This window comes from Staurois parvus, unplaced genomic scaffold (assembly GCF_062004578.1).
Source record: "Staurois parvus isolate SC_StPar_1 unplaced genomic scaffold, SC_StPar_1.0 ptg000229l, whole genome shotgun sequence".
NCBI classification, from domain to species: domain Eukaryota; kingdom Metazoa; phylum Chordata; class Amphibia; order Anura; family Ranidae; genus Staurois; species Staurois parvus.
The window spans coordinates 1,114,333-1,141,558 of NW_028318025.1; the positions used below are offsets into that span (position 1 = coordinate 1,114,333).

At 39.9% G+C, this 27,226-nt stretch overlaps 1 protein-coding gene across 1 annotated transcript in view; it reads right to left on the reverse strand.

The window, feature by feature from the left end:
• The window catches only part of EDIL3 (EGF like and discoidin domains 3), an 841,943-nt gene that overhangs the window by 313,903 nt on the left and 500,814 nt on the right, over nucleotides 1-27,226 (reverse strand). Inside the window, exon 5 of the mRNA XM_089679626.1 lies at nucleotides 3,534-3,647. Within this exon, the coding sequence (XP_089535752.1) occupies nucleotides 3,534-3,647 (114 nt within the window). The remainder of the gene's footprint in view (nucleotides 1-3,533; nucleotides 3,648-27,226) is intronic.

A 27,226-nucleotide genomic window follows, 5' to 3' on the forward strand; every position in this document is an offset into this window, starting at 1 on the left:
CATTGCTGACCTGAGCAAAGAAGTGGCATGCTTGCCATTTTTTGCTGTAAGGGAATACTCCTGCATCCCAGGAGCTTTGAAATAGGGTACAGTGAAAGGAAAAAATACATTTACATTATATATAGTCTATAGGTAGGATGGCAATATAACTGTTACTAGAGTACTTTACTTGTTATGCTATCTATTACCTTATTCCTTTCTTTCACAAAAATGCCTTCACTGCCTCTCTCTATGAAATAGTGACATCAGTGGAAAGTAACCAAGCCACTTAAGGAGGTGGCCCTTTCACAAGTGTGAACACATCTCAAAGATAATAGAAGGTTAGTTATCAAAATGCTTTAGTTTTTAATTGCATTCACTGTTGGCTCCTTAGTGCAAGCTTTACCATTCTATGCATAAAAGCAAGTCAATGTGTACCACAGCGTTGTAAAAATGTGGACACCAAGGGGTTGATTTACTAAAATTGGAGAGTGAAAAATCTGTTGCAGCTCTACATGGTAGTCAATCAGCTTCTAACTTCAGCTTGTTCAGCTAAGCTTTGACAAAAAAAAAAAACTGGAAGCTGATTGGTTTCTATGCAGAGCTGCAACAGATTTTGCACTCTCCATTTTAGAAGATCAGCCCCAAGCTGGCACTTTGCGACTATAGTTTCCATTTGGAATACACAAAACAGAATATGTTTTGGTAGTGATTTCACCCTATTTATAGGTCAGTCTCTCTAAATATGGGTTCCTTCAGAGGTTGCTAAGGATTCAGTGAGCAGTTGGCAATGGAAAGTTACAGCACCAATTACACTCAGCAAACCTAGTGACCAGTGGAGTCTCTTTTTTGTTCTCCAAAACAAGTTGTCTGTATGGCTGCCTTTTCCTAAATGACCACTAGTATGACCTTCAGTGTAACTCCCACCAAAGTAAGGGGGTATTACACTAGCCACTAAAATAAGGGGTAATTTTTCTTTGACTGCCAATAAAAGGAGGCACTTTTCCACTGACTGCCAATATGAGGGGGGGCACTAAATGTACCTCCAAATTAGGGGGATTCCACTGGCCTTCATTTAAGAGGGGGCACTACTGTGACCACCAGTATATAGGAGCGCTTTTCTACTGATCACCAATATGAGGAGACACTACGCTAATCAATAAAATAAGGGAGCATTTCTGCACAGAACATCAATGCAGTGGGGGCACTTCTCCACTGACCACCAATGTAGAGGGGCACACCAGCAATGACCACTAATATATGGGGGGCACTTCTACACTGACAATCAATTCAAGGAGGCATTACTCTACTGGGAAATTATGCAATGGAGCATTTCATCACTGACCACCAATAACCACCAATTTAAATAACCTCTTCAATCCACTGTATGCATTCATTGTTGTAATTATTATTTTTATTACATGATGATTACCTATACCTAACTAATCTTAAAAATGCTGTCTGCCCCCTCCTAAATATATACTTACAGTATGTGTTTTCAGGCCACAGTCCAGTCATGTGATCTCCTCCGTGTCAACCAGCAGTGGCTGCAGGGGAGTGGAGAGAGTGCTCGACAATGGCTGGTAATGCCTGGGAGTGATGACATCACCCATATACTCCTGTGGCCCATCTGTTGTTGGTGCTCCCTCCTCTCCACTGCAGCCACTGATGGTTGATCACATGACTGGACTGAAGCAAACTGAAAATATGTAAGTATATACATCTTTCCTACACTGACGTCTGCATAGGTGTTGGGGAAGGGGGGGTGTTGCATTTTAAAGATTAGTTAGGTATAGCCTGGAATTTTGCTTTAAATAGAATGTTAAACTAAAATGAGCAGCGGGTGTTAAAATATCTGCTTTTCTTTGTCTAATACTTTAAGTACACCACACTCCTTATTCTGACATTATCAATTTTCTGATCACACTAATGTACAGTGAGCTGTAGATATAATCATTTCTAGCAGGGGTTCCCTGAGACCTAAACATTATTTCAAGGATTCCTCTGTGGTAAAAAAAAAGGTTGAAAAGGGTGTTATACTGTAGGTTATGAATAATGTATGTTTTGAAACCAAGAAAGAAAGAAAAAAAAACACCATACAAGAGCTCAGAACTGGACTACCCAGCAAATATAAGCACTTACCAAATATTTAAAGCCTCATATCTTCTTTTACAGTAATATTAGTGCAAAGTACTGCTTGACATGATCGTCCAGTACAGTTTGTAATCATCATCTGCATCATTTTTACTTCAAAAGGAAACTCTAAAACTTTCTATTCACATTTCTACATTTCTTTAATCTTCAAGTGTATAACCATTTATGCCAGGGTGCAGTCATAATTCCAAAACATTCTGTTCTTTCCTATTAGGAAACCCAGCACTGCCTGCATGTTTTTGGCAGCCCCTGCAGATGGACATATTAGGCAAGCCATAGATGATTCGATTTTCTTTCCTGCAATCATGGGTTTCAAGAAAGAAAATCACTCAATTCTCCCATCAACACAGTCAGAGTAGATGTGGGAATCCCTTGTGCAGAAACATTGTGTTCTGCCAGTGGGGAGCCTTCTCTGAAGATGATCACAATGATAGCTGCTGGCAGCTATAGCTGCAGCAGCAATCACTTGCAGCCTTCTGATAGATGGATTGAATCTCGGCTGGTCTCTGCTGAACCAACTGAGATTCGATCCATCTATGGCAGGCATTAGGGTATTCCCATCTCTGCTAGGAGAGAGGGAAGGTTGTGTCGCTCTGACTCAGCTGTCTACTTTTATCAAAACTGCTAGAACAAAGAGTAAGAAAACATAGAGTTTGCACAGTTATATAAGAAAGATCCGTAGGAGGAAATAAAAAACTGCAAATGTTTTTGTTTAGTACTTAATGTATTAAATACTTGAGAAAAATATACAAAAATACATTTCTTTTAATGATTTTTTTGTATCATGTACCGGTATATTATAGCATACATTGTGTGAAATTACTTTTTATGTGTATACTCAACATCACAAGCTTTTTTCTATTTTGGATTATAATGTCCTATTAAACATGAAAAATGGGAATAAAAAATCTTTTGTGGCTGGCTGTGAAGATTTACATTCAATTAACAATACAGCTGTCCAAAAAAAAAAAAAACATCATCATAATAGATAAATCTAAGATTACAATAGGAAGCTAAAACAGATTAACAAAAAAGCATTTGCTTTAGTATACTAATAGGAAAATAGATGTGAGATGCTGGTCCCTATCATGGAAACAAGCTCTGATTTCCAGAGGAGATAGGAGCCTTCTGTTATGTTTGATATGCAGAACAGTTTGATAGTAATTTAAGCAGGCACCAGACTAGCGTGATTGATATCTCTTCTATTCTTTGGAAGCAACAGGCTTTATACAAAATAAATCACATTCACAGCCTGTTCATGTATTGAAAGCAGAATGCGTACAAAAGATGACCCCTACATCTGAGCAAAAGTGTAGATGTTTTTGATACACTTGTCTATTCACATTAAAAGCATACAGGTATAATTATATCAAACACATGATCAAGAAAGCTCTGCTTACTGTACTGGCAGTTCCTTCCCATGTATTCACCGGGGCATTCACACGAGTAGTTGGCGACCAGATCTGTACAGATTCCACCATTCCGACAGGGTTCCCTTTCACATTCATTGACATCTGTAGAAATGTTTAGACATGATTAAGACTGGTATGAAAACCAGATAAGGAATGTGCACAAGACAAATCCATAAATAAACAGCACATGCTGCAGATTATGTTGAAATGATTCCTGTGTATTAAAATGTAACAAGACAATCAAATATGTAATTAAAAGCTCCTGAACCTTGGTGCCAAATTTGCAACGTAAGTCAAGTAATCTAGATTGTAAGCTCCAAGGAGCAGGGCCCTCTAACTCTTCGTGTATCGCAGTGTATTGTTATTGTACTGTCTCATGTATTGTCTCCCATTGTAATGTACAGGGCTGAGCAAACTGTTGGCGCTATATAAATACTGTATAATAATAATAAATAATATTAATCAAAAGCGCCTATCCAAGGTGCATACACACTCCCATAAAATGTATAAATGATATTTTCACTCTACACAATGGGGTTTATTTACTAAAGCTGGAGAGTCCAAATCAGACTCCCTTCTGCATAAAAACCAATCAGCTTCTAACCTCAGCTTGTTCAATGAAGCTTTGGCAATGAAACCTGGAAGCTGATTGGTTTCTATGCAGAAGTGAGTCTGATTTTGGACTCTCCAGCTTTAGTAAATAAACCCCAATATGTCTACCTTGCAACAACCGTTTCCTTTCAGGTTCCCATTCCTTTATGCACATATACTGTATGCTAAGCTCAGTATGGGTAGGCCATTATTCTCTTTAGGCATGGTTGGCCCATGTATGGAGCAGAACGGGATAACATAAGTTTGAACCATTGCCTAGGTATAACATGCAAGCAAACCTCTGCAGGTATAATGTGCAAGGATCTCATGTGTAGAGTTGCAGCAACCTTTGACATTTTAGCCCCCCCCCCAAGTACACATTCCTACGGGCCCATCACAACAATGCCTCAATGGCCAATAGAGATGTGCAGAAAGTTGAGAAAAGCCAAAGAAAACGGCAATGTGCAGAACACTGGAAATGAGTTCATAGAGGGTGCTGCAGGTATGTGTAGGTAACTTTAGTTTTCTGGTTTTTATACCTATAGCATTTTTTTTTTTTAATGACAGATTTTCTTTAAGGTTTACCATTCTTATGGTAATATGCCTTCTTCTGCTTGTTTTCATTTTCAATAGACGAATATACTGTATCCTAAAAATTTTTGTTGCCCTATAAACAATCAATCATATTCAATTTCAAATGATGGCCTGCGGAGAGTTATTTTCTTGCAAGAAAAAACAAAAACAGTTTGACCAATATTTTACATTTGTATAAGTATTTGGTGATTGTTTTTGCACCAACAATGTTATGGATGTTTTATAGTCCCTTGACTTTTGGTCGAACATTCTAAAACATTGGCTCATATATGGCCAATCTAATAAAAAAATTATCATTAGCCCAAGTGGTGTTCCTTGGTTTGAGCCAGCTGCATTGGGTACCACTGCTTAGAGGTGCCCCATGTGGTTGTCAGCCACATGCAGAGTGGCTGTGGTGTGCCCTGTGTTGCAATGATTCTCTCTGCATCCCAGCATTCAGCACTGAAAGAAGCAAAACTGTCAGGCAGAGTGATCTCTGACTGACAGTAGAACTATAGTCCTTGGGAGAAAGAGCTCAGTTCAACTCAGGCTGTGTGTTTAGGTGAGTAAGCACTGGCACTGCTGTGGGGGGGAGGATTATTGTTCCAGTCATCCATTGCCCACCGGTACGGAGAGGGGGGTTTATAGTACCAGCAACTGACAATAAATACAAGGGTAAGATTTTATGTTGTAGCCACTGGCCAATAATACTGGAGGGGGGGAGGGGGGGTTGGTTATTGTTACAGTCATCTAGTGAACACCAATGCTGAAGAGAGGGTTCTTGGTAAAGCCAACCACTTACCACCAATGTTGGGAGGGCTATTGTTACAGCCAGGCACTGGCCATTAGGGATGACATGGGTTTGGATCCAAATGTGGTCCAAATCCAGCTTGTCTATACTTGTGGAAAGCTGTGACATCACCACTGGCCCAGTGATCTGTGGGTGGGGATTCCCCACCCTGCAGCTGCACATAATAAAGGAACATGCATTCTCATGACATCCTTGACCTAACAGCCATATTAGGTCAATGATGTAACAAGCTTCCCCATCCCTTTGTATACATGCAACTACATGGAATATCCCACCCACAGCTCATAGGCCCAGTAACACACCTAATTTCTGACTTTGGACTGAACACAATAATGCTGAGGGTGGGGAGGCTTATTTTTATAGCCAGGCAGGGGCCATCAACGTTGGGAGGCTAATGTTGCTACACATGTCATATTTCCTCCTTCTTACCTTCAAGGTATCCCTTTTATTTTCAAATGTTGACAACTATACAGGTGATGTCAATTCTCAGCTGCTGTACGTCAGAAGATTTGAAATGTTAAATTCTTCTCTCATTCCCCAGCATGCATGATGTTTAATTTCATAGTAATTGAAAATAATTTTGATATATGTGGGGGCATGTAAAGGAAAAGGGCATTTCCAAACTGGGGTTTCATACTAAAGGCTTTATACTAAAGGTGAGGCAACACAATTAAATTAATTAAAAGAAAATATTTTTATTTCATAATTTAATATAAAATATTGGGGTCCTTCAATAGTGCTTGAATGTAATAAATCAATATCATAAAAGTGACGCCTCTGAAGCCGCCCCCTGCCTTCTAGTGGTGGGAGTTGTCTGATGTGCCTTTTATGTGGTGTCCCCTTGGGAATATGGTGATCTGTGCAAATCTGACACTGAATTATATTGTGGTAAGCCTACAGATATACAGTATATTGGTGATGTATTCTGTGTATTTATTGTACAATAATTTCTGTACTGTGAATGCTTTTCAACTTTTTAGATGCTTCTCCGGTTTCTCTGATGAAGCATTTGTCAACTACAAAACGCATTAGTAAAAGACCAACGGGTTCTTTCCAGCATCAATTTTGAAAATTATCTACAAGCTTTTATGAGTTTTTTTTATGACATTGATTACAACGAAAAGGTCTTGAAGGACCTCAAATTTTTAAATTCAACTGTGAAATAAAATTATTTTCTTTTTTATTTAACTGTGTTGCCTCACCTTAAGTACGAAGCCTTTAAAGTCCTCAGTTTGGAAATGCCCTTTTCCTTTTTGTTGTACTAAGTATATTTTTGGGATGTGCATCGCACGTTTGTTCTGAGATATGGTGAATGGGGGAATGTTAAAAAAAAAAGAACCAACCCAGGTTCAAGACATGTTAGTGATGCCACTGACAAGCCCATAAACAGTAAATAGAGTAGCAGCAACACATTATCATGAATGTCAGATAAACAGGGAAATTCTTTTCTGAATGACTAAATCTCACATATTCGTCTGACTAATCAAAATCTCCTATGTTCTTCCAAAATGACAGCTAGAGCCTGATTGGTCATTAGAGACAACTCCTCTACGCTATTCCCCTAGGTTTGATTTAAAATTCCTACTATATTTATAAAGTATGTACTAGTCTATCCTATCTATCCATTATAGAATTATTTTCTTTGCAACAAGAAATCTTTAAATGTACAGTCAAGATATTGAATTCACCTACTTGACATTGTATTTATAATTATAGCCATTGTGTTCCATATTGGTTTGCAGTTTAAAAATGAGCTCAATAGAAACAGCTGACAAAGTCGGAAAAATGGTAGAAAGTGCTGTGTGCAGTGTATGCAGATTATGTTTCATGATAACATTTTCTACAGGTCTAGTGATTTAAAAAACTGAAGAGTGATTGTCACTTAATTACACAGTCAGTTTGTAAACCTGCCTGCTTTTATAAGTGGTGGGAGACACATGCTGGAAACTTGCAGATATATATTTATTCCTCTGCTATGTATTTGTGCAACATTATCATTATTCTTTGTATAATTACTCAGATTGTAAAGATGCAGGAAATTCAAAGATTTTTTTAACATAAAGGCAATTGCTATGCAGTTTTATTCTGCAAAAATATACCTGGAGGGCAATTCTTACCTATCATCTCCGGTGAACCTGATTAAAGTAATTGGCTATTTTTTTTTATCACAAGTGCTTTTCACAAATTGCTTAACTCAGTTATTCAGGAAAAAAATGTTCTTTAACTAAAATTGTCTGCAACAAGACAAGCTATTTAGAAATTATCATTATATGGTTTATTCAGTGAAATAAACCATATAAGTCACAGTACACTGGTCATTCTCATGTAACAAACACAATACATCTTGGACAGAGAGTGGCTTTATTTTACGGAAACGGTATGCATTGTGTTTAACAACTGCAGCCAATTTTGCCATACAAAAGAAACCACTGAATAGATACTGTAGATAAAAAGATAGATAGATAGATGGCGTGATCTGCTTTTTTTAAAATAACTGAGGGAGTTTTTACACACAGATCAAAATAGTATATCAGTGCATAGTGCTGCCAGTCTAATACTGGGATCTTCCAGACTTGGGGAGAATGCAAAGTGTTCTGCTGCTTCTTCTACAGCACAGGTGTCAAACACAAGGCCCGCGGGCCAAATCTGGCCCTCCAGGCCATTTCATGTAGCCCTTGCACCTCTTCTGCAGGTACCACTTTGTCTCTGACCCCACCTTGTCTCAGCAGTCGGCAGCAGAGAGGAGAATAGAACTACTTTGCAAAATCCTGCACCTCTCAGTGCAGCTGCAGCACCTCCTCATCTCTGCCTCCCCTGGTCTCAGCATTCAGCAGACACTGGTAACGGACTCCACTCCTCCTTTGGTCCTCCTCCAGACCCTGTACTTTCTGCCCCCCAAAGGGGGTGCACGGTGATGTTAGGGAGGGTGTGGAATTCTTGACATCTGATGTAATGGGGGGTGGGGTGCTCTGGACATCTAGTCTTACAGATAAATTGGCCCTTTGAGTGTAACCATAATGCTGATATGGCCCGTGATGAAATGGAGTTTGACACCCCTGTTCTACAGTATGTCCAGTTACAATCTGCATGGGGTTCAGTAGAGAGGGAGAACCTGGCTGTATCATCTATCAGTAATGCCTAAATCAGAAAACTGTCTGAAAAGGATTATGAATGCAAATCAGCTGACACTAACATATATGGATCTCAGCCATATATTTATCTGTTTGCCTCAACTTCATCTGAGCACAGCAAATCAAAAATGCTATTTAATTCATTTTTAATATTCAAAGCAAATTACCCATAAATCCATGTCTCCATGCTTTATTTTGGTAGGAAATCATTTTGACACCCCCCCCCCCCAGTATTTCTGGCCGTGGCCATCTTGAATAGGGGCAGATGATTTATGTAGCAATTATTTCCTGGAATTTGTCTGCCCTTAGTTCAGGCATGCAGGTGATAGGGTGTGCTTAGCTGAGAAAAACCCTCCACCCTCCTCCGCTACTGAAGACTACTGGGATGCATGACATCATTTGCCTAGACATGGAAACCGGGAAGAAACTTAAGAAATATTTAATAAACAAGGTTAAAACAAGTAACTATAATATACTTTCCCATCCATTTAATAATGCTAACATCATAAAGATTTAACATAGTCAATGTTGATTGAGAGAGTGAAGTTCCACTTTAAAGTAGTTGTAAACCTCTGAAATGAAAAATGAACAAAGCATATCCTTCTGCAGTGTGTACTTGTCTCAATCTAAAGCACATAATGAAATTTCTGTCTATTGTCTTCTTCCTCTGCTATCTACATAAGTCACAGCTTATACGTTATCATCACTCCAAGCAATCACAGATAACAGGAAGAGCAGCCCCAGCACACAGCTGACAGTCTCAGTTGTGCATGTTTCTCTATGAGCTTGTGTGGAAGGGGTTGTGTCCTTTCTCTCCAGGTCTCAGATTACACGCAGCTCTTCTCTCTGAGCTGTGCAGTGTGTGACATCAAATCCCCATCCCCCGCCTTTGGAAGCTCAGAAAAACTGTATAAATTATGCACTTTGAATTTATGTAGAGGCGGGAGTCACAGATAAACAGGTACAACTTATGTTTAATATGATTTGTTTCATTTCTGTGACTCATCTGATGGTAGTCATTTCAGCTGGTATATGTAAGGGTTTAAAACCACTTAAAAAAATGAATGTAAACTTATTTGAAATTTTTGGGCCATTTACCTCAAAGTGAATTTCAATATGACTCCATCTTGTGAACATAATACAGGTGGACAGTAGGTGAAAAAGATTGATAGTTTTTTCTAGTGTTTAGGGTAGAGTTTGGCTGCAGTATACATCCTGCCAAAGCTAGCAGAAATGTAATATATTTAAGTGGAGAAAGCCTTTAAAGATGTCACTTTTTTTTTAATCGTAAATTACTTATTGGTCACACGGTACCATTCTTTATTTGATAAATAATAATTCAAATGACAAAGAAAAATGACTACTTTTGTTTCCACCAGCCCAGCAGATGAATTATAAGCCCGTATGTAAAGGAAAATGATGGCCCAATATATTTGGAGCACTGTGGAAATGGGAGATAGCTGGAATAATGCAGCGGTGCCATCAATAAAGAATGTAATTGATGAAATATGCTGTATTACAAAAGTGTCCCTTGCTGCTCATATGAATAACAGTACATATTTATTCTATTCACCCTGGACTGTGTGTGATGGCTCATTCACTGCATACTTGTCCTACATCTAAGATTTACTGCTCTTTCAAGACAATTAAGCACACTCTATATTATTTTTCTTATTAGCAATAGCTCAAATGCCAATTAATTTAAGTTTACAGTTGCAGTCTAATAAAATGTCACGTTTTTAACACTTCTGCAAGCTTCTACAATATTTATTAAAAAGCCTACATCAGACAACTCCCTTTTGGCATGCATTGCATTTGTGCTATCAGCACCATGGATAGCTCAGGTTCTGGCTGGTATGTTTAGTCATTTAGACAGCTGTTTATCGTCAAGTATTTTATACAAATTCAGCAACTCATATATTGTAGATTACACAGGTTCTGTGGCTGAATAAATGCAACTAAGATGCTGACTCCAGTTAACCAGAACATCTTTATAATTTAAAACCCTGAAACAATGCAACAATGTTTACATGGCCACAGTCCAGCAAGTTTGAAAAGTAGGACCCATATCGGTAGAATAATTGCATTATTATTGCTTCCAGTTTATATAGCAGCCATAGAACATGAAGGACACTGCTATAGCCAAGGACTGCCTTTACCAAACAAGTAACAGATTTTACACATAGAGAGTCCTCAATATAAAAAAAAAAAAAAAAAATGAGATGTGTTGCATGGCAAAGAGGCTAGTGATACTTCTAGAGGCACTGGGGGGAATATTTGAAACTGGAGCAACCAGAATCTGGTGCAGCTGTACAGGGCCCAATCAACTTTTAATGTCAGCTCATTCAATTAAGCTTTGACAATAAAACCTGGGAGCTGATTGGTTTCTTTGCAGAGCGGCACCAGATTTTGCATGCCCCAGTAGGTTTAGTAAATACCCACAATTTACTGCAGACAGGCGGCACGTACAGGCACAGTGACATACCTGTATGTCACTGGCCTCTTCCAGTTTTGGTCTTTTTTGTTTATACAATAAAAAATTGATGACCCAGTGATGATCAAATAGGACGAAAAGAAAACTCTATTCATGTGAAAAAAAATTATATACATTTAGCTTGGGTACAGCCTTGCATGACCACACAATTACCAGTTAAAATAGAGCACTGCTAAATATAAAAAAAGTGGCCTGGTCATAAAGGTGATAAAACCTCCTGGAACTGAAGTGATTTAACCTCTTGCCGACCGCGCATAGCCGAAAGACGGCTTCACCGCGGCCGGCCAGTTCTGAGTGGACGTCATATGACGTCCTCCCAGAACGCGCTCTCCTGCGCGCCCCAGGGGGTGCGCACCCGGCGATCTCCGTGATCGCTGTGTCCTACGGACACAGCTGATCACGTGATGTGGTAAAAGGCCGATCCCACCGGCCTTTTACCACGTGATCAGCGGTGTCCAATGACACGCTGATCACAGGAAAATGCAAGTGCCGGTTCTCGGCTGCACTTTCCTCACGCTGTCAGATCGTGAGGAAAGTACTGCCGAGAACCGGCAGTTGTCAGAGCGGGGATCGGCACCGATGATCAGGGCACTGATGATCAGTGCCCTGATGATCGGTGCCCAGCAGTGACCCCCGCAAGTTCCGATCAGCAGTGCGCCCACTAGCCCCGCCCACCCATTCCCAGCAGTGCCCCCACCTGTGCCCAGCAGTGCCCCCACCTGTGCCCAGCAGTGCACCCACCTGTGCCACTCTGCAGTGCCACCTACCTGTGCCCAGAAGTGCCACCTACATGTGCACAGCAGTGCCACCCACCTGTGCCCACCAGTGCCACCCACCTGTGCCCACCAGTGCCACCCACCTGTGCCCACCCACCAGTGCCACCCACCAGTGCAGCCCAGCAGTGCTGCCAGTCAGTGCCACCAGTCAGTGCCCAGGGGTTGTGCCAGTCAGTGCCGCCAGTCAGTGCCCAGAAGTGATGCCAGTCAGTGCCGTCTATCAGTACCCATCATCAGTGTCACCTATCAGTGCCGCCTATCAGTGCTGCATATCAGTGCCGCCTATCCGTGACCCCTAATTAGTGCTGTCTATCAGTGCCGCCTATCCGTGCCACCTCATTAGTACTGCCTATCAGTGCCCTTTAGTGCTGCCTATCAGTGCCCATCAGTGCCGCCTATCAGTGCCCATCAGTGCCGCCTCATCAACGCAAATCAGTGAAGGAGAAAAAATACCTGTTTGAAAAATTTTATAAAAGAAACAAATAAACTTTTTTTTTTTTTTCAAATTTTTTGCACTTTTTTTAATTTATAGCGCAAAAAGTAAAGTGCCCAGTGGCGATTAAATACCACCAAAAGAAAGCTCTATTTGTGAGAAAAAAATGATCAAAATTTCATATGGGTACAATGTTGCATGACCGCGCAATTGTCAATCAAAGTGCGGCAGCGCTGAAAGCTGAAAATTGGCCTGGTAAGGAAGGGGGTATAAGTGCCCGGTAGGCAAGTGGTTAAGACAGAAGTAAATATTTCAGTAGTTACATTTCGGCAACTGTGTTGTATAGAGTAATAAACAGGGGCGGACTGACCATTTGGAAACTCGGGCATTGCTCGGGGGCCAGGGTCAGTAAGGGGCCCCATGAGATGCCCCTGGTACCTTTTTCATAGGCTTTTTTGAGCTTGGGCAAGGACACAGAGGCCCCATGATTCCCTATTGCCAGGGGACCCCATGAGTTGTCAGTCCGCCCCTGGTAATAAATCAAGAGAATTTTACTGACCACATTTAGACAACAATGAATTTTTCAATTCATTTATTATTTTCCAGATAGCTGTATCAGGGTATAATGGCCAAAATATAGTCATGTTTGATTGTCATGTCCATGGCTTTTGTTTTTCTGTCCTTTGACATTAAGTAGAAAGGATTATGTTCAGTGAACATACTACATCAAAGAGGATTCTAATAATAAGGACCTGAAAGCCAGTAAAACCATCTGATACTTGGATATACAGATAGTGGGTATCAAATAAAACAGCAAACCCTGGCATTAGTTTGAGATACAGTATGTTCCATAGAGTCACATTTATTATCCAGACTTTACTTACATCTTATTAAAAATATGCAAAGAAATTCCATCCACCACCTACATTTTATGAGTGGATGATAACATCCTGAAGGGTAGCAGTCTACAGCACCCCAAATGAGCATGTGGAAGGAACAAGCAATTGTTGACTCTCCTAATGAAATCAATATAAACAGAGTTAATTCCAAATCATGAAATTACGCAAATTATATACTGTATGCTGTGTTGTACATACAGTATTAGGAGTTGTATTGGGAAAGAATACAGAGGCACAAAATAGTGTCTATACTACTCACTATAGCTATATACTGGTAAGACTGTGTATACTTTTATGTTTGCTGCTGCAGTGTTTGTGAAATATTTGCAGGGGAAATTACCAGCAGAAGACCTGATTATACCAAAATGCTATTGGCACTTCTCAAAAATGAGTGTGCAGATTTGACACATGCTGGGGCTGAAAATATAAAACTTAAGATCTCTTAGCATATACTCATCTAAGAAAAAAATAAAATGAAGGGATGCCTAAATAGGAAAAGTGTGGGAACAGCACTACACAGGCTATATACAGTTGCAAGAAAAAGTATGTGAACCCCTTGGGATTACGTGGAGTTTTGCATGAATTGGGCATAAAATGTGCTCTGAACGTCATCTAAGTCGCAACAATAGAAGAACACAGTCTGCTGAACATAATACTACACAAACATTAGATGTTGCCATGGTTTAATTGCACATAACATGTAAACATTCACAGTGCAGGGAGGAAAAAGTATGTGAGGCCCTAGCTTAATGACTTCTCCCAGAGCTAATTGGAGCCAGGAGTGAGCCAACCTTGACTCCAATCAGTGTGATGATATTGGATGTGTTGCTGACAGCTGTCCTACCCTTAAAAAAAACACACACCTGTTTTGGGTTTACTGGTTTCAAGAAGCACTGTCTGATGTGAACCATGCCTCGCAGAAAAGAGCTCTCAGAAGACCTTCGATCAAGAATTGTTGACTTGCATGAAGCTGGAAAGGGTTACAAAAGTATCTCGAAAAGCCTTGATGTTCATGTGTCCACGGTAAGACAGACTGTCTACAAATGGAGAAAGTTTAGCACTGTTGCTACTCTCCCTAGGCGTGGTCATCCTGTAAAAATGACTGCAAGAGCACGGCATGCTGCATGAGGTAAAGAAGAATCCCAGAGTGTCAGCTAAAGACCTAAAGAAATCTCTGGCACATGCTAACATTTTTGTTGACACATCTACAATAAGAAAAACATTAAACAAGAATGGAGTACATGGGAGGACACCACGGAGGAAGCCATTGCTGTCCAAAAAGAATATTGCAGCACGTTTGAAGTTTGCAAAAGAGCACCTGGATGTTCCACAGCACTACTGGCAAAATATACTGTGGACAGATGAAACCAAGATTGAGTTGTTTGGGAAGAACACACAACACTATGTGTGGAGAAAAAAAGGCACAGCACACCAACATCAAAACCTCATCCCCACTGTAAAACATGGCGGAGGGAGCATCATGGTTTGGGGCTGCTTTGCTGCCTCAGGGCCTGGACGGATTGTTGTCATTGATGGGAAAATGAATTCCAGAGTTTATCAAGACATTTTGCAGGAACACGTACGATCATCTGTCCGCCAACTGAAGCTCTGCAGAGGATGGGTGATGCAACAGGACAATGACCCAAAGCATACAAGTAATTCAACAAAACAATGGCTGCACAGAATATGCCTTCTGGAGTGGCCCAGTCAGAATCCTGACCTCAACCCGATTGAAATGCTGTGGCATGACCTTAAGAGAACGATTCACACTAGACATCCCAAGAATATTGCTACACTGAAACAGTTTTATGAAGAGGAGTGGTCCAAAATTACTCCAGATCATTGTGCAGGTCTGATCTGGTCAAAACTCCACGTAATCCCAAGGGGTTCACATACTTTTTCTTGCAACTGTACAATATTGGGCAATGCTGTTTAGTTTCTAATAAGTGATGTGTTTTTTGGTGCTTATTATTTTGTACCTTCTATAGGAAGCAGTAATGATAAATTTGATTATTAGGGGAAAATACTAAGCTATTGTGAGTGCTCCACTCATTCTTTGCTGCTTTTTATGTAGAAAGGTGCTTGGCTAGATACAGGGAGCGATCTAGGACACTGTGCTGTAGTGCTGCCTGTGCTCCCAATGGACATCAGCTGAATGGGTTAACACTACCTCACCTCCATCCACCATGGGGAGCTGACAAGCAGAAGAAGCTCAAGAGACTTGATAATTGTCAGTACTGAATCATAGGAAATTATTTTCAGGAAATAAACTTTACTGTGGCAGTCTATGGACCCTAGGACTTCAATTCCCAATGTGACCCGGGTATAAGGGGAAAGAGAGTTGTATTTTCTCAGGCTGAATAGTAAGGAACTTTCTCTTTACTGTGAGGAGACTGAGGTGCGCACATTGCTGCTCATGTGTGCACATTAACCTGCCACAAGTCTTACAGTCATGTGTTGAGGACTGGAGTTGTGAAGAAGTGGAGAAATGAGCTGACAGTACAGTGGCTAAATGGTTAGCATTTCTGCCTGGCAGTACTAGGGTCTCTGGTTCGCATCCCAACCACAGCACCACCTGCCTGGAGTTTGCATGTTCTCCCTGTGCTTGCGTGGGTTTCCTCTGGGTACTCTGGTTTCCTCCCACACTCCAAAGACATGCTGGTAGGTTAACTGGCTCCTGTCTAAATTGACCCTAGTATGTATGAATGTAAGTTAGGGACCTTAGATTGTACAGCCCTTGAGGGTTAGGGACTGATGTGAATGTACAATATATATGTAAAGCACTGCGTAAATTGACAGTGCTATATAAGTACCTGAAATAAAAAAAATAAATTGTATCGCTGGGACTGATGACAGTGCTAGGAGAGAACATAGGGAGTGGCCATCAAACTAGCAGCATTATTTAGTGCATGCAAAATCTACTAGGACTGTGCACATGTGCATCACCATAAAGACTGGGCCCCTACACTAGCCAGCTGAAGAACTAGAGTTAAGACTGCTCACTCAGATAGCTGCTTCACAAAAACTTTGCCTATTGTCTATTGTCCCTAGTAAGAGGTGCCTTTTTAGGAGGTCTTACATTTCATTGCTGCCACTCATAGAGTGCGCTGTAAAGAGGAAATAGTATACAGTTTACAGAGGAGTTATCACGGTATTATTATTTCTGTTACTGTAATGTGGCAGTGTCCATTTGCTTAACGTGGTGTGTCAGTGGGGCTGAAGTTGCTCTAAGAGTCAAGGCAGAAGAATAGAAAACAGGGGTAGCGCTACATATACAATGAAAATATGAGTGTGGCATCCACCTGAAATCAGGGTGCTTGTGTGACCTCCATATGAGCAGTTTTAAAAACCGAGGAAAAAGAGTTCACCTAAGAAACACACTTTGATTTGTAGCTGTTGACATAAATATGAACAGACCATTACTTTTTTACATTTCACAGACAAAACAAATCCATAAAGATAGCAAAGCATATAATCAAATGGTATCATCTTTGGTTCATTCCTACACATCTGTGAATCCATTTTTCATCAGTATCGCATTTTATGTCCACAAAATTGATATCAGAGCTATATGTGGATGATGGGCAAGCCCCTTAATTCTTAAATCCCTTGAAGTTTCTGGACAAAAAAAACCCTTAGCTCCATCCATTAGCAACAGACATTATGGAGATGAAATGTCTATGAAAAGAGCACCAGTTGAAATTTGTGATTGAAAATATTATTTTATTTTCCATACAATCTCTAGACAAATAAAAGTAAAAAAAAAAATTTTTTTTTTGTTTACTTTGACCAATGTTAGTTACATGTATCCAATAATTTGTCTCCTCTATATTTACAATAAATGATGATTCTGGTATAAAGTATTGTATAGTTATTTATAAATTAAATAAAGACATTTTTCTTCAATGTTGCACTTTTTTTAGTATGACACAAAAAAGATTACTAAAAAAAACAAAAAGACAAAAAAAAGTTTAAATACAGTATTAGTGGTTAATAAATTAGTAATAAAAAGCTAAGGTGAGAAGGAGATGAGGGAGTTGAATGGAACTGATTAGGTTTAACTAGGAATTTAATAAGGTGTTAAATTGGACCAAATTTTACTTGAAAAATATATTTTTGTATGTAAGGTAGCTTTAATGACATCATATAGAGATCAAAGGTCACCCCCTGATCTGCATATGAATGAGTAAATACAGTGTAATTGTAATGTTGTTACATTGTATTTCTCAGTAAATCGTCTGAAAATTTTTTGGACACTGTTCAGAAGTGTTTTTTTTTATTTAGCAGTAGCTGAAGCCACTGCTGCAATACAAAGATAGTCCAAACTTGCTTTGTATTGCAGCAAATTTTTGACACCCAGATTCACCAGCAATAATGTTGGACAGAGTGGCCATGGGCATCAGCTACTAAGCTCCTTAATAAGATACTGTTCCACCTCTGGCCCTTGTATTCTGTGTATTATACACTAGTGACCCTTGCACTCTGTGCACTATGCACGCCTGAACTCCTGAATTCTGTGCATTGTGCATCCTGAGACCTGCACTCTGTGTGCTATGCACTCCTGACTCCTGAATTCTGTCAGGAACCCTGTACTGCAGACATTGTGTTGTACATTTCATACTGCTGACTACTACCGTATTTTTCGGACTATAAGGCGCACCGGATTATAAGACGCAGTATTAGTGAACGGATCTATTTTCATATATAAGACGCACCGGATTATAAGGCGCATAAAGCGAAACAAAATACCGGTAGTCGGATAAGTCAGACTTTATTCAAATCATTAACAATAACTGTCAATATTACACAATAGATCCAGTCAGACCACAATATTACACAATATTAAAGCGAAACAAAATAGCCGGATAGGTCAGATATTACACAAGAGTATGCTCACTTTTTCAATCATTCATATTCTATGAATCCATCAAATTCCTCGTCTTCGGTGTCGGAATTTAACAGTTGGGCGATAGCGGCATCAAGCAAGCCCGGATCCCTCTCGTCATCATCCGATTCAGTCTCATTGCTGTTGCTTGGCTGTTCATTGATGATTCCGGCCTTCGTGAAAGCTCGGACGACAGTTGAAACCGATACCTTAGCCCAGGCATCGACGATCCATTGGCAGATAGTGGCATAACTAGCCCGGCGTTGCCTGCCTGTGTTGGTAAATGTGTGCTCACCTTCTGTCATCCATTGCTCCCATGCGGCTCGCAATTTAGCCTTGAACGCCCTGTTGACACCAATATCTAGTGGTTGGAGTTCTTTGGTCAATCCTCCAGGAATGATGGCAAGCTCCGAATTGGTTTTCTTCACTTGGCTTTTGACAGTGTCAGTGAGATGAGTGCACATAGAGTCGTAGATCAATAAGGCCGGAGACTTGTGGAAGAAGCCATCTGGTCTCCTGACGTAAACTTCTCTCAGCCACTCACTCATTTTCTCCTCGTCCATCCAGCCTTTTGGATTGACCTTGACGATGATCCCAAGAGGAAATGTTTCCTTTGGCAAAGTCTTCCTCTTAAAAATGACCATGGGTGGTAGTTTCTGGCCATTAGCCTGGCAACCGAGAACTACAGTGAAGGATGATTTCTCATTCCCTGTGGTGCGTATAGATACAGTAGACGTCCCTGTTTTTTCTACAGTACGGTTCGCGGGGATGTCAAAGGTGAGAGGGATCTCGTCCATGTTTGTGATGTGGTCTGACTGGATCTTCTTTTCGATGATCTTGTCCTTGCAGTAAGTGCGGAAGATGGCCATCCTTTCTTCATAATCCTTTGGCAGTTGCTGCGAAGTGGTAGTTCTTGTGCGGATGGAGAGATGACGCCTTTTCATAAAACGGAAGCACCAAGAAGGACCTCCTTGAAATTCGTTGATCTTCATATCTCGTGCCATCGCTGTTGCCTTAAGTCGAATGGAGACTGTAGAGACGCTTCTACCTGCTGTTCTATGTTCAATAATCCACTGCTCAATTTTGTCCTCTAATTGTGGCCATCTTGCCTTGTTCCCTTGGAAACTCTTCTTCGTCTTCTTTACTTGACGCAGGTCATCTTCTTGTTTCCTCCACTTCCGTACCATTGATTCATTAATGTTGAATTTTTTCGCTGCTGCTCTATTCCCATGTTGTACTGCTTGGCTGATGGCCTTGAGTTTGAAATCCGCGTCGTAAGCATGTCTCTTAACGGGTCTCTTAACAGGTGCCATTTTGGGGTCCTTAATTTGGAAGCACAGTACATATCAGGAAATGTAGTTTTTGGTAAGTGAAAAAGCTTTGATTTGTTGTTGATTGCTTGGCTCTGATTGGTTTATCGTCGTTTATCGTCGCCAGGATAAGCTCGAATAAGCAAGGGGAGTGGCTTCGTCGCTTACCAAAGTCATAATAAAACATTTTGACAGATTGTTCAGCACAGTGTGAACATACACTGTTCATACATAAGGCGCATCGGAATATAAGGCACATTGCCGATTTTTGTACAAATATAGGGATTTTATGTGCGCCTTATAGTCCGAAAAATACGGTACTCTATGTACACTGGACTTTATATGACATGCTCCATATTATATTGAAGTTCTTCTCTGAATCACACCCATCCAGCCAATGTATATATACAGCCAGACAGAACAGCGTCAATGCGGTTGGACTGAACATACACCATCCTGCAATGCCTGTTCATAAGCACTCTCAAAAGCATGAAGCGGTGTGATCCACTAGTCCACTAGACTAGTCCACTAGGCACAGTGAATCACAGATCAAAGTACAGGGCCATTGATATTGATCTTGTACCAGGTGATTGTTGTGATTTTCACTTTCTTTCCACAAATACCTTAGAGTGTTTGCCCTCCAAAACTGGGGTAACTTTTTTGGCATTTCTCCTGTCCTGACACTTCAGGGACTCAAGAAATATGATAGGTAGTCAAGAAATTAAATGCGTAAAGTATGCTGGTTGAAAGCCCAAAGGGCCTCAAGAAAGTAGATAAGCAGTCAGTATATATACAGTGGATATAAAAAGTCTATACACCCCTGTTATAATGTCAGGTTTCTGTGATGTAAAAAAAATATAAATAATTTCAGAACTTTTCCCACCTTTAATGCGACCTATAAACTGTACAACTCAGTTAAACAACAAACTGTAATCTTTTAGCTGAAGGGAAGTAAAAATAAAAAACTAAAATAATATGGTTGCATAAGTGTGCATACCCTTAAACTAATACTTTGTTGAAGCACCTTTTGATTTTATTACAGCACTCAGTCTTTTTGGGTATGAGGCTATTAGCATGGCACATCTTGATTTGGCAATATTTGCCCATTCTTCCTTGCAAAAGCACTCCAAATCTGTCAGATTGTGAGGGCATCTCCTGTGCACAGTCCACTTCAGATCACCCCACAGGTTTTCAATTGGATTCAGGTCTGGGCTCTGGCTGGGCCATTCCAAAACTTTAATCTTCTTCTGGTGAAGCCATTTCTTTGTTGATTTGGATGTATGCTTTGGGTCGTTGTCATACTGAAAGATGAAGTTTTTCTTCATGTTCAGCTTTCTAGCAGAAGCCTGAAGGTTTTGTGCCAATATTGACTGGTATTTGGAACTGTTCATAATTCCCTCTACCTTGACTAGGGCCCCAGTTCCAGTGTTGTCACATGTATCACACAGCCAGTACTTGCCAGATATTCCTGCAGCTCCTTTAATGTTGTTGTAGGCCTCTTGGCAGCCTCCCTGACCAGTTATTCTTCTTGTCTTTTCATCAATTTTGGAGGGATGCCCAGTTCTTGGTTATGTCACTGTTGTGCCATATTTCTCCACTTAATGATGACTGTCTTCACTGTGTTCCATGGTATATCTAATGGCTTGAACATTTTTTTGTACCCTTCTCCTGACTGATACCTTTTAACAATGAGATCCCACTGATGCTTTAGAAGCTCTCTGTGGACCATGACTTTTGCTGTAGGATGCGACTAAGAAAATGTCAAGAAAGACCTACTAGAACAGCTGAACTTTATTTGGGGTTAATCAGAGGCACTTTAAATGATGGCAGGTGTGTAATGACTATTTAACATGATTTTGAATGTGATTGCTTAATCCTGAACACAGCTACATCCCCAGTTAAAAGAGGATATGCACACTTATGCAACCACAATATTTATTTTCCTATGTTTACTTCCCCCCTTAAAGATTTCAGTTTTTTTTTCAATTGAGTTATACAGTTTATAGGTCACATTAAAGGTGGACAAAGGTTCTGAAATTATTTATCTTTTTCTCATTTTTTTACATCACAGAAACCTTTAATGGGTGTGTAGATTTTTGTAAACTTTAGAACTTTTACACAGACTAAATAATATACACTGATTTGGGTTATTTTTACCAAAAAATATTTTAAAAAAAGTACTTGCCAAAAACTAACAAAAACAACAACCCCGGTGGTGAGTAAATACCACCAAAAGAAAGCTCTATTTGTCTCAAAAAATGATATTAGATTCATTTGGGTACAGTTTTGTATGGCTCAATAATTGTCATGCAAATTATGACAGCCCTGAAAAATGGTCTGGACTGGAAGGGTCCAGACTTGAAGTGGTTAAAGTGGCTGCAAATGCTGAAGGTTTTTCCTTCGTGCATTCTATTTATGAAGGTTAAAAAAAATTCTGCTCATAGCCCATCTAATACTCACTTGAGCCCATTCTTGATCCAGTGATGTGCATGAGAACCTCAGCTGTCTCAAGTCTCTCTCTGCTCATTGGCTGAGACACAGCGGCAGTAGAAATTGGCTCCCACTGCTATCACAACCAATGAGCCAATGAGGAGAGAGCATGGGGACAGGCCAAGCCACGGCTCTATGTGCCTTATGGATGCACAAAGTAAGGCTTGGGAGAGAGAACGCATCAGTGCCCCCATAGCAAGCAACTTGTTATTGGGGGCACTGGTTAAGGGGGAGGAGCCAGGAACCCCCGGAGCAAGACCCGAAAAGAAGGGGATGGAGCTGTGCAAAACCATTATACAAAGCAGGTAAGTATGACATGTTTGTTATTTAAAAAAAACAACAGAGCTATAATATCACTTTAAGGTAGGTTGTGTGCAGAAAAGCATATGTAATGGAAGAGTTTATTATTTTTTTTTAAATGATTGTTTTATGTGCCTCTTGCTTGTGGCACAGTAATTAAAGCACATTTTGTGGGTCAAAGGATTATGTCATGTGTGCTGTATATACAGTGAGTAGGCTTAGGTTTTATTTATCATGCCCCTTTTAACCCTTCCTACTACACAATCTGGACACACCTCCAATTCAGCATGCTGCCTCTTTATTACTACAGATAGTCGTTTGTGGGGAGGGGGGGGATACTTACTAACGCCAACTTAAAAACTATTGGCAGAAATGTCAGATATCAGAGAGGGGTATTCACAGTACAGTTAAGTCAAAGCACAGTTTTCAGAAATTTTGCTCTATTGTGCTGTATTAATGTGTATAGTACAATCAGCTCCATCCGCTCCTCAATAATCTGAGAAGCAGATTTTAAAATCCTGATGAAGTGATTTATATGCAACATAGCATGTGACAGTTAAATCAATAGACACCATGTCTGTTTTCAGTCTCATCAGAAAGTGGTTCCAAATGAGTGCAGTGAAAGGAGCCAATTCCTGGTCAGCAGTGCAATGACCCTGCTAAAATCAGCTTGTTCAATCTGTGCTTTCTGCCTCTGTATTTCTCTGGTGGATTGACAAACTGTGTAATGAATTACTTAATTATTCCACATCCCCTAAACAAAAAAACAAAGAAAAAATTATTTGCCTTGCATGATTTCAAAGATAAGGGTTTTCATATTTAAACATTTTGGAGAAAGGCATGTAGGCATGTAGTGTATATACATTTATAGAAATGTAAAATATGGGGCTTGTTTTCTATTTTTATTACAGGAGAGTTTTATGTCTGAAACACTCCTGGACACTGTATTTAAAATGAAAATTTTTTCTTTACACAATAATTCTGTAGGTCATAGAAAGTAGAATGATGTCACCAAGAATGTATACACCAACATTTACATTGTCACAGACTTACTGCTAAGGTTCTGCACTCTGCTTAATGTTCTTTGATACAGTTTTAGCCTGCCATCTTTGTCGAGAATACAAAATGCCATAAAATCTAAGTGCCAAACATGATGCAAAAATACCAGTATTTGTCCCTACTATCCAGTAAAAAGGACCTAACTAATAAATACATTGACCGCAAAGGTTCTTACCAATGGCAGATCCACATTGGGGAAATTCAGGCCACCACCAGGAGCCCAAGGTTTAGTGGCCAATGCCTGCCCATAGTTGGACCTTTGGAGTATAGAGGCATACCCCTTATACCCAGGGTTTCCTACCCTGACACAGCTATTATACTTGATAAAATTACTGGGATCAGCTTCATAATATGTGGCAACAAATGTGAAAAAACATTTTCTATATAATAAAAAATATTTTGCTTAAACGAAAAAAAAATTCTGTTAAAGTATCTAAAGGCTCTTGTGTGGTAGTTCAGACAGGCTCAGATATAGTTACTATGTGATGCAAGAGTCTCATAAATCAAATAAAAATAATGTTACCGCTATTGAGTCAAACAAATCTATTTGTGTCTCACAAGTCCTCCATCCCAGACACTGCACTTCACAGTGGGAGGATTTCAGCAGAAGTGATAAGCTAACCAAGCAAGGTTAATTCATTGGACATTTACTGATCATTTTAAAGCAAATGACATTTTAAAAGGCCACTTTGCAATCTTTTGTTAAACATTGGCATTTGCTGGGGAAGCTGGGTGATGTCGTTGACCACATTTGATCAGTGATGTCACTCTGGTTTCATGGCCTGTTTGTTTGTTTGTTTGTTTGTTTGTTTACATGCTAAAGGCAGCAGGGGCTGTCATTTGTTATGGGAGTGATAGAAGGAGGAGATCATTATGGTGGTGGATTATCAAGGCATAGCTCATTATGACTGATCAGAGGACACTGCTTATTATTTTATTTTTTTTAAGTAAAGGACCTTTTTCTATAGTGTCTGTATTTATTTACTATTTAACTTTTTGCTGTGAATGTGTAACAAGGGGTATCCTGGGAGCCACCTTATTGTAAGGGGGCTTCTAGATTCTGATAATTCCCGCTGCAGAGCCCCACATCTACTGTGCTAGGGTTGATAAGGAAAAGGTGCCTTGCAGACTAGAAGGTTTTACACCTTACCCACCCCACAAGTTACCCACCCATAGTTGAGGATGTGGGCCTGCTATGGTTCAGGGGTGCATCTTTGCTCCCCTTTCCTGGTGGGCCAGGCTAAATGCCTGCATAAGTGTCTGGTATGGATTTTGAGGGGGACCTCAGGTCATTTTTTTAAGCAATGGTAGAGATACACATTTTTGTATGCAATGGTGGAGATTTTCTAAAGCTGGTGCACATAGAATCTGGTGCAGCTGTGCATAGGAACCAATCAGCTTCTAACTTCAACTCGTTCAATTATGCTTTGGTAATAAAACATAGAATCTGATTGGTTACTATGCACAGCTTCACCAGATTCTGTGTGCACCAGTTTTAGTAAATCATCCCCAATGCATACTATCCTTTTCTGAGAAAAAACAGCATTGAGACTCCCTTAAAATCCATGCCAGAACCTATTCAGTAGATTGACCCAAACCAAAAGCCCATCCCTATTCTTCAGCACAGTAAGTTTTTCCAATCCAGAAAGCAGTGTTCAGGGCTATGTTGTCCCCTGCAACAGCTTCTCATCTCATTTTAGTGTAAGCAGCAACAGCTTACATTAGGGACAATGCTGCTTTGAATTCCTCAACAGTACTGTGGAGTTGGCCCCAGTGCCAGGTCAAGGTCATCTAGCACCCAGGGAAAAGGTGCCAAATGGCTCCACCCCCCAAAAAAAAAGTATGAGTATTATGTGTCAGAAATCCCCCCCCAAAATAAATGTGAGAACTACTCTTCACACTGACCCCTAACATAAATCCCCTTTGCAAAATTCTCCTCAAACATAAATTCACTTTCTTCCAGTACAAATCCCTCCTCTCAGCATCAAATCCTCACCTTCCACAAATCCCCCCTCCTAGCACAAATCCTCTACCCCTCATATTTTCCTATTGAACATAAATCCTCCCCCCTCTACAAATCCCCCTCTCACAGCACAAATCCCCCTAAATCCCCTAATCGCCTAGCACTAGCACTAATCCCCTCCCAAATTTCCCCTCCTAACCCCCCTCCCGGTCATCCCTACTAGCACAAATCCCACTTCCTAACAGAAATTTAGTTTTGGATGAAGAGCGGAGGGATAAGTACACTTGATGCAGTTTTTATTGCTGTTTATCCCCCCGTTAAGATGATTTACTCCCTCTATCCCTCTTGTCCTGTTTACCATTTTTATTGAAAGTAAAAGAAAAACCCACATTTTTTGTTTTCCCCAGAAATGTACTAGATGGGACATCTTCCAATGAAGACACTAGTTCTGGTGGCCTGGGAGTCCCCAATGAATTCTCTTAATTTGTAGGGATTTCCTCTCACTTCCTGTTTTGTTTCTGGGGTTATAACCCTCCCTTACTCTCTAATCTAAAATTAAAAAAAAAAGCTTTGCCTATAGTTCTACCTTAGGTGCTGCAGCTTTTTTTTAATAGGAAGCCATAGTTTTATTAATTAAAGAGTAAAGATTGACAAATGGAAGTGGACTGAACCCATTTACTAAAGGCTCAGAATTTAATAAATCAGTAGAGCATATTAACTTTTACGTGAATTTTCACTTGGTGTAGGGAAGCAGGCAAAGACAAAGTAAAATATAGTCAACACAGCTTCACGTCTTTTACTAAGCTAAGTGAAAATGTAGTTTGCAAAGTGAAAATTCACTTTGCTCAATCAACACCTGCCAAGCCTTTAGTAAATCAACCCTGCTGCTTATAAAGAGATTTCAAATTTGATTTTGGCTAGTATGTATTTTTTAAATGACTAAATATTTGTTTCTTCTACAAAGCACATTAACTACATGCATCTTTTTGATTTACATTGTATTCTACAATATTAAATAATCATGCTGCAGTTGTGGCTGAAAGGGACCACTTATTAATGTGATTTGGTATTATTTGGTTGCCTAGTGATGAATTTGTTATCTTTCATTAGCACTTACTTCATCGATGTCAGTGTCAGTCTATGTAAACTCTAACTGTGTGTTACTGTATGATGGAAGGATGTATGAGTCATTTTTTTTTACCTTACAATAATCTTCTCATCAACATAGTAAATTTACTTAAATATATAAAATATGTGATACATATCACATAGGTGTGATATTGTTATTTTGCATGATGTCATTTTTTAACTATTGCAAGCCTTTATTTCCAGCGAATGCCCATTTTTTCCATTCAACATTTTATTTCCATCAAAAATGGTTCCATCTTCATAAGTTACAACAGAAAAAGGCATACAAATATAATTAATGCCATTCAGAAGCTTGTGGTATTTGCAGCAGTATTAAACCCAAAAGCAAATAATTGCTATTTTGCAGCTTATTGATTCTTAGATGTGGTGGCTGCATTAGTTTTCCTTTTTAGACTTTCTTTATTTTCACTTGGTGATCCTGCCAGTATGTCTCTTGTTTTTTTAACAAGCTTTCCTGCAGATTAGATAGTGGGTTGAGACAAATTTACCACTGACAGATTTTATTTATTTATGTAAAACCTTCATCCCAAAAGGAAAAAAAACTGTTTGCTGTAACTGCTTAAAAGTGTTAGCTGGAGTTTGGCTTCAATTTTGTGTACTTAAATCTGCTAGTACATCTAACACTCCCCTCTCCTCAAACTGACAACGCTGCTTTTCAGTAGTGCCCCTGTGCTCCTTCATCCAGAGCATAGGCGCTCTAACACAGGAGGTGAGTTCCTGGCCATATCACCAGGTGAAATTAGAGGGAAAAAGCAAAACAAAAAGAAAACTAATGCAGCCATCACATCTAATGATGTGTAAGCTGCAATATATTCCA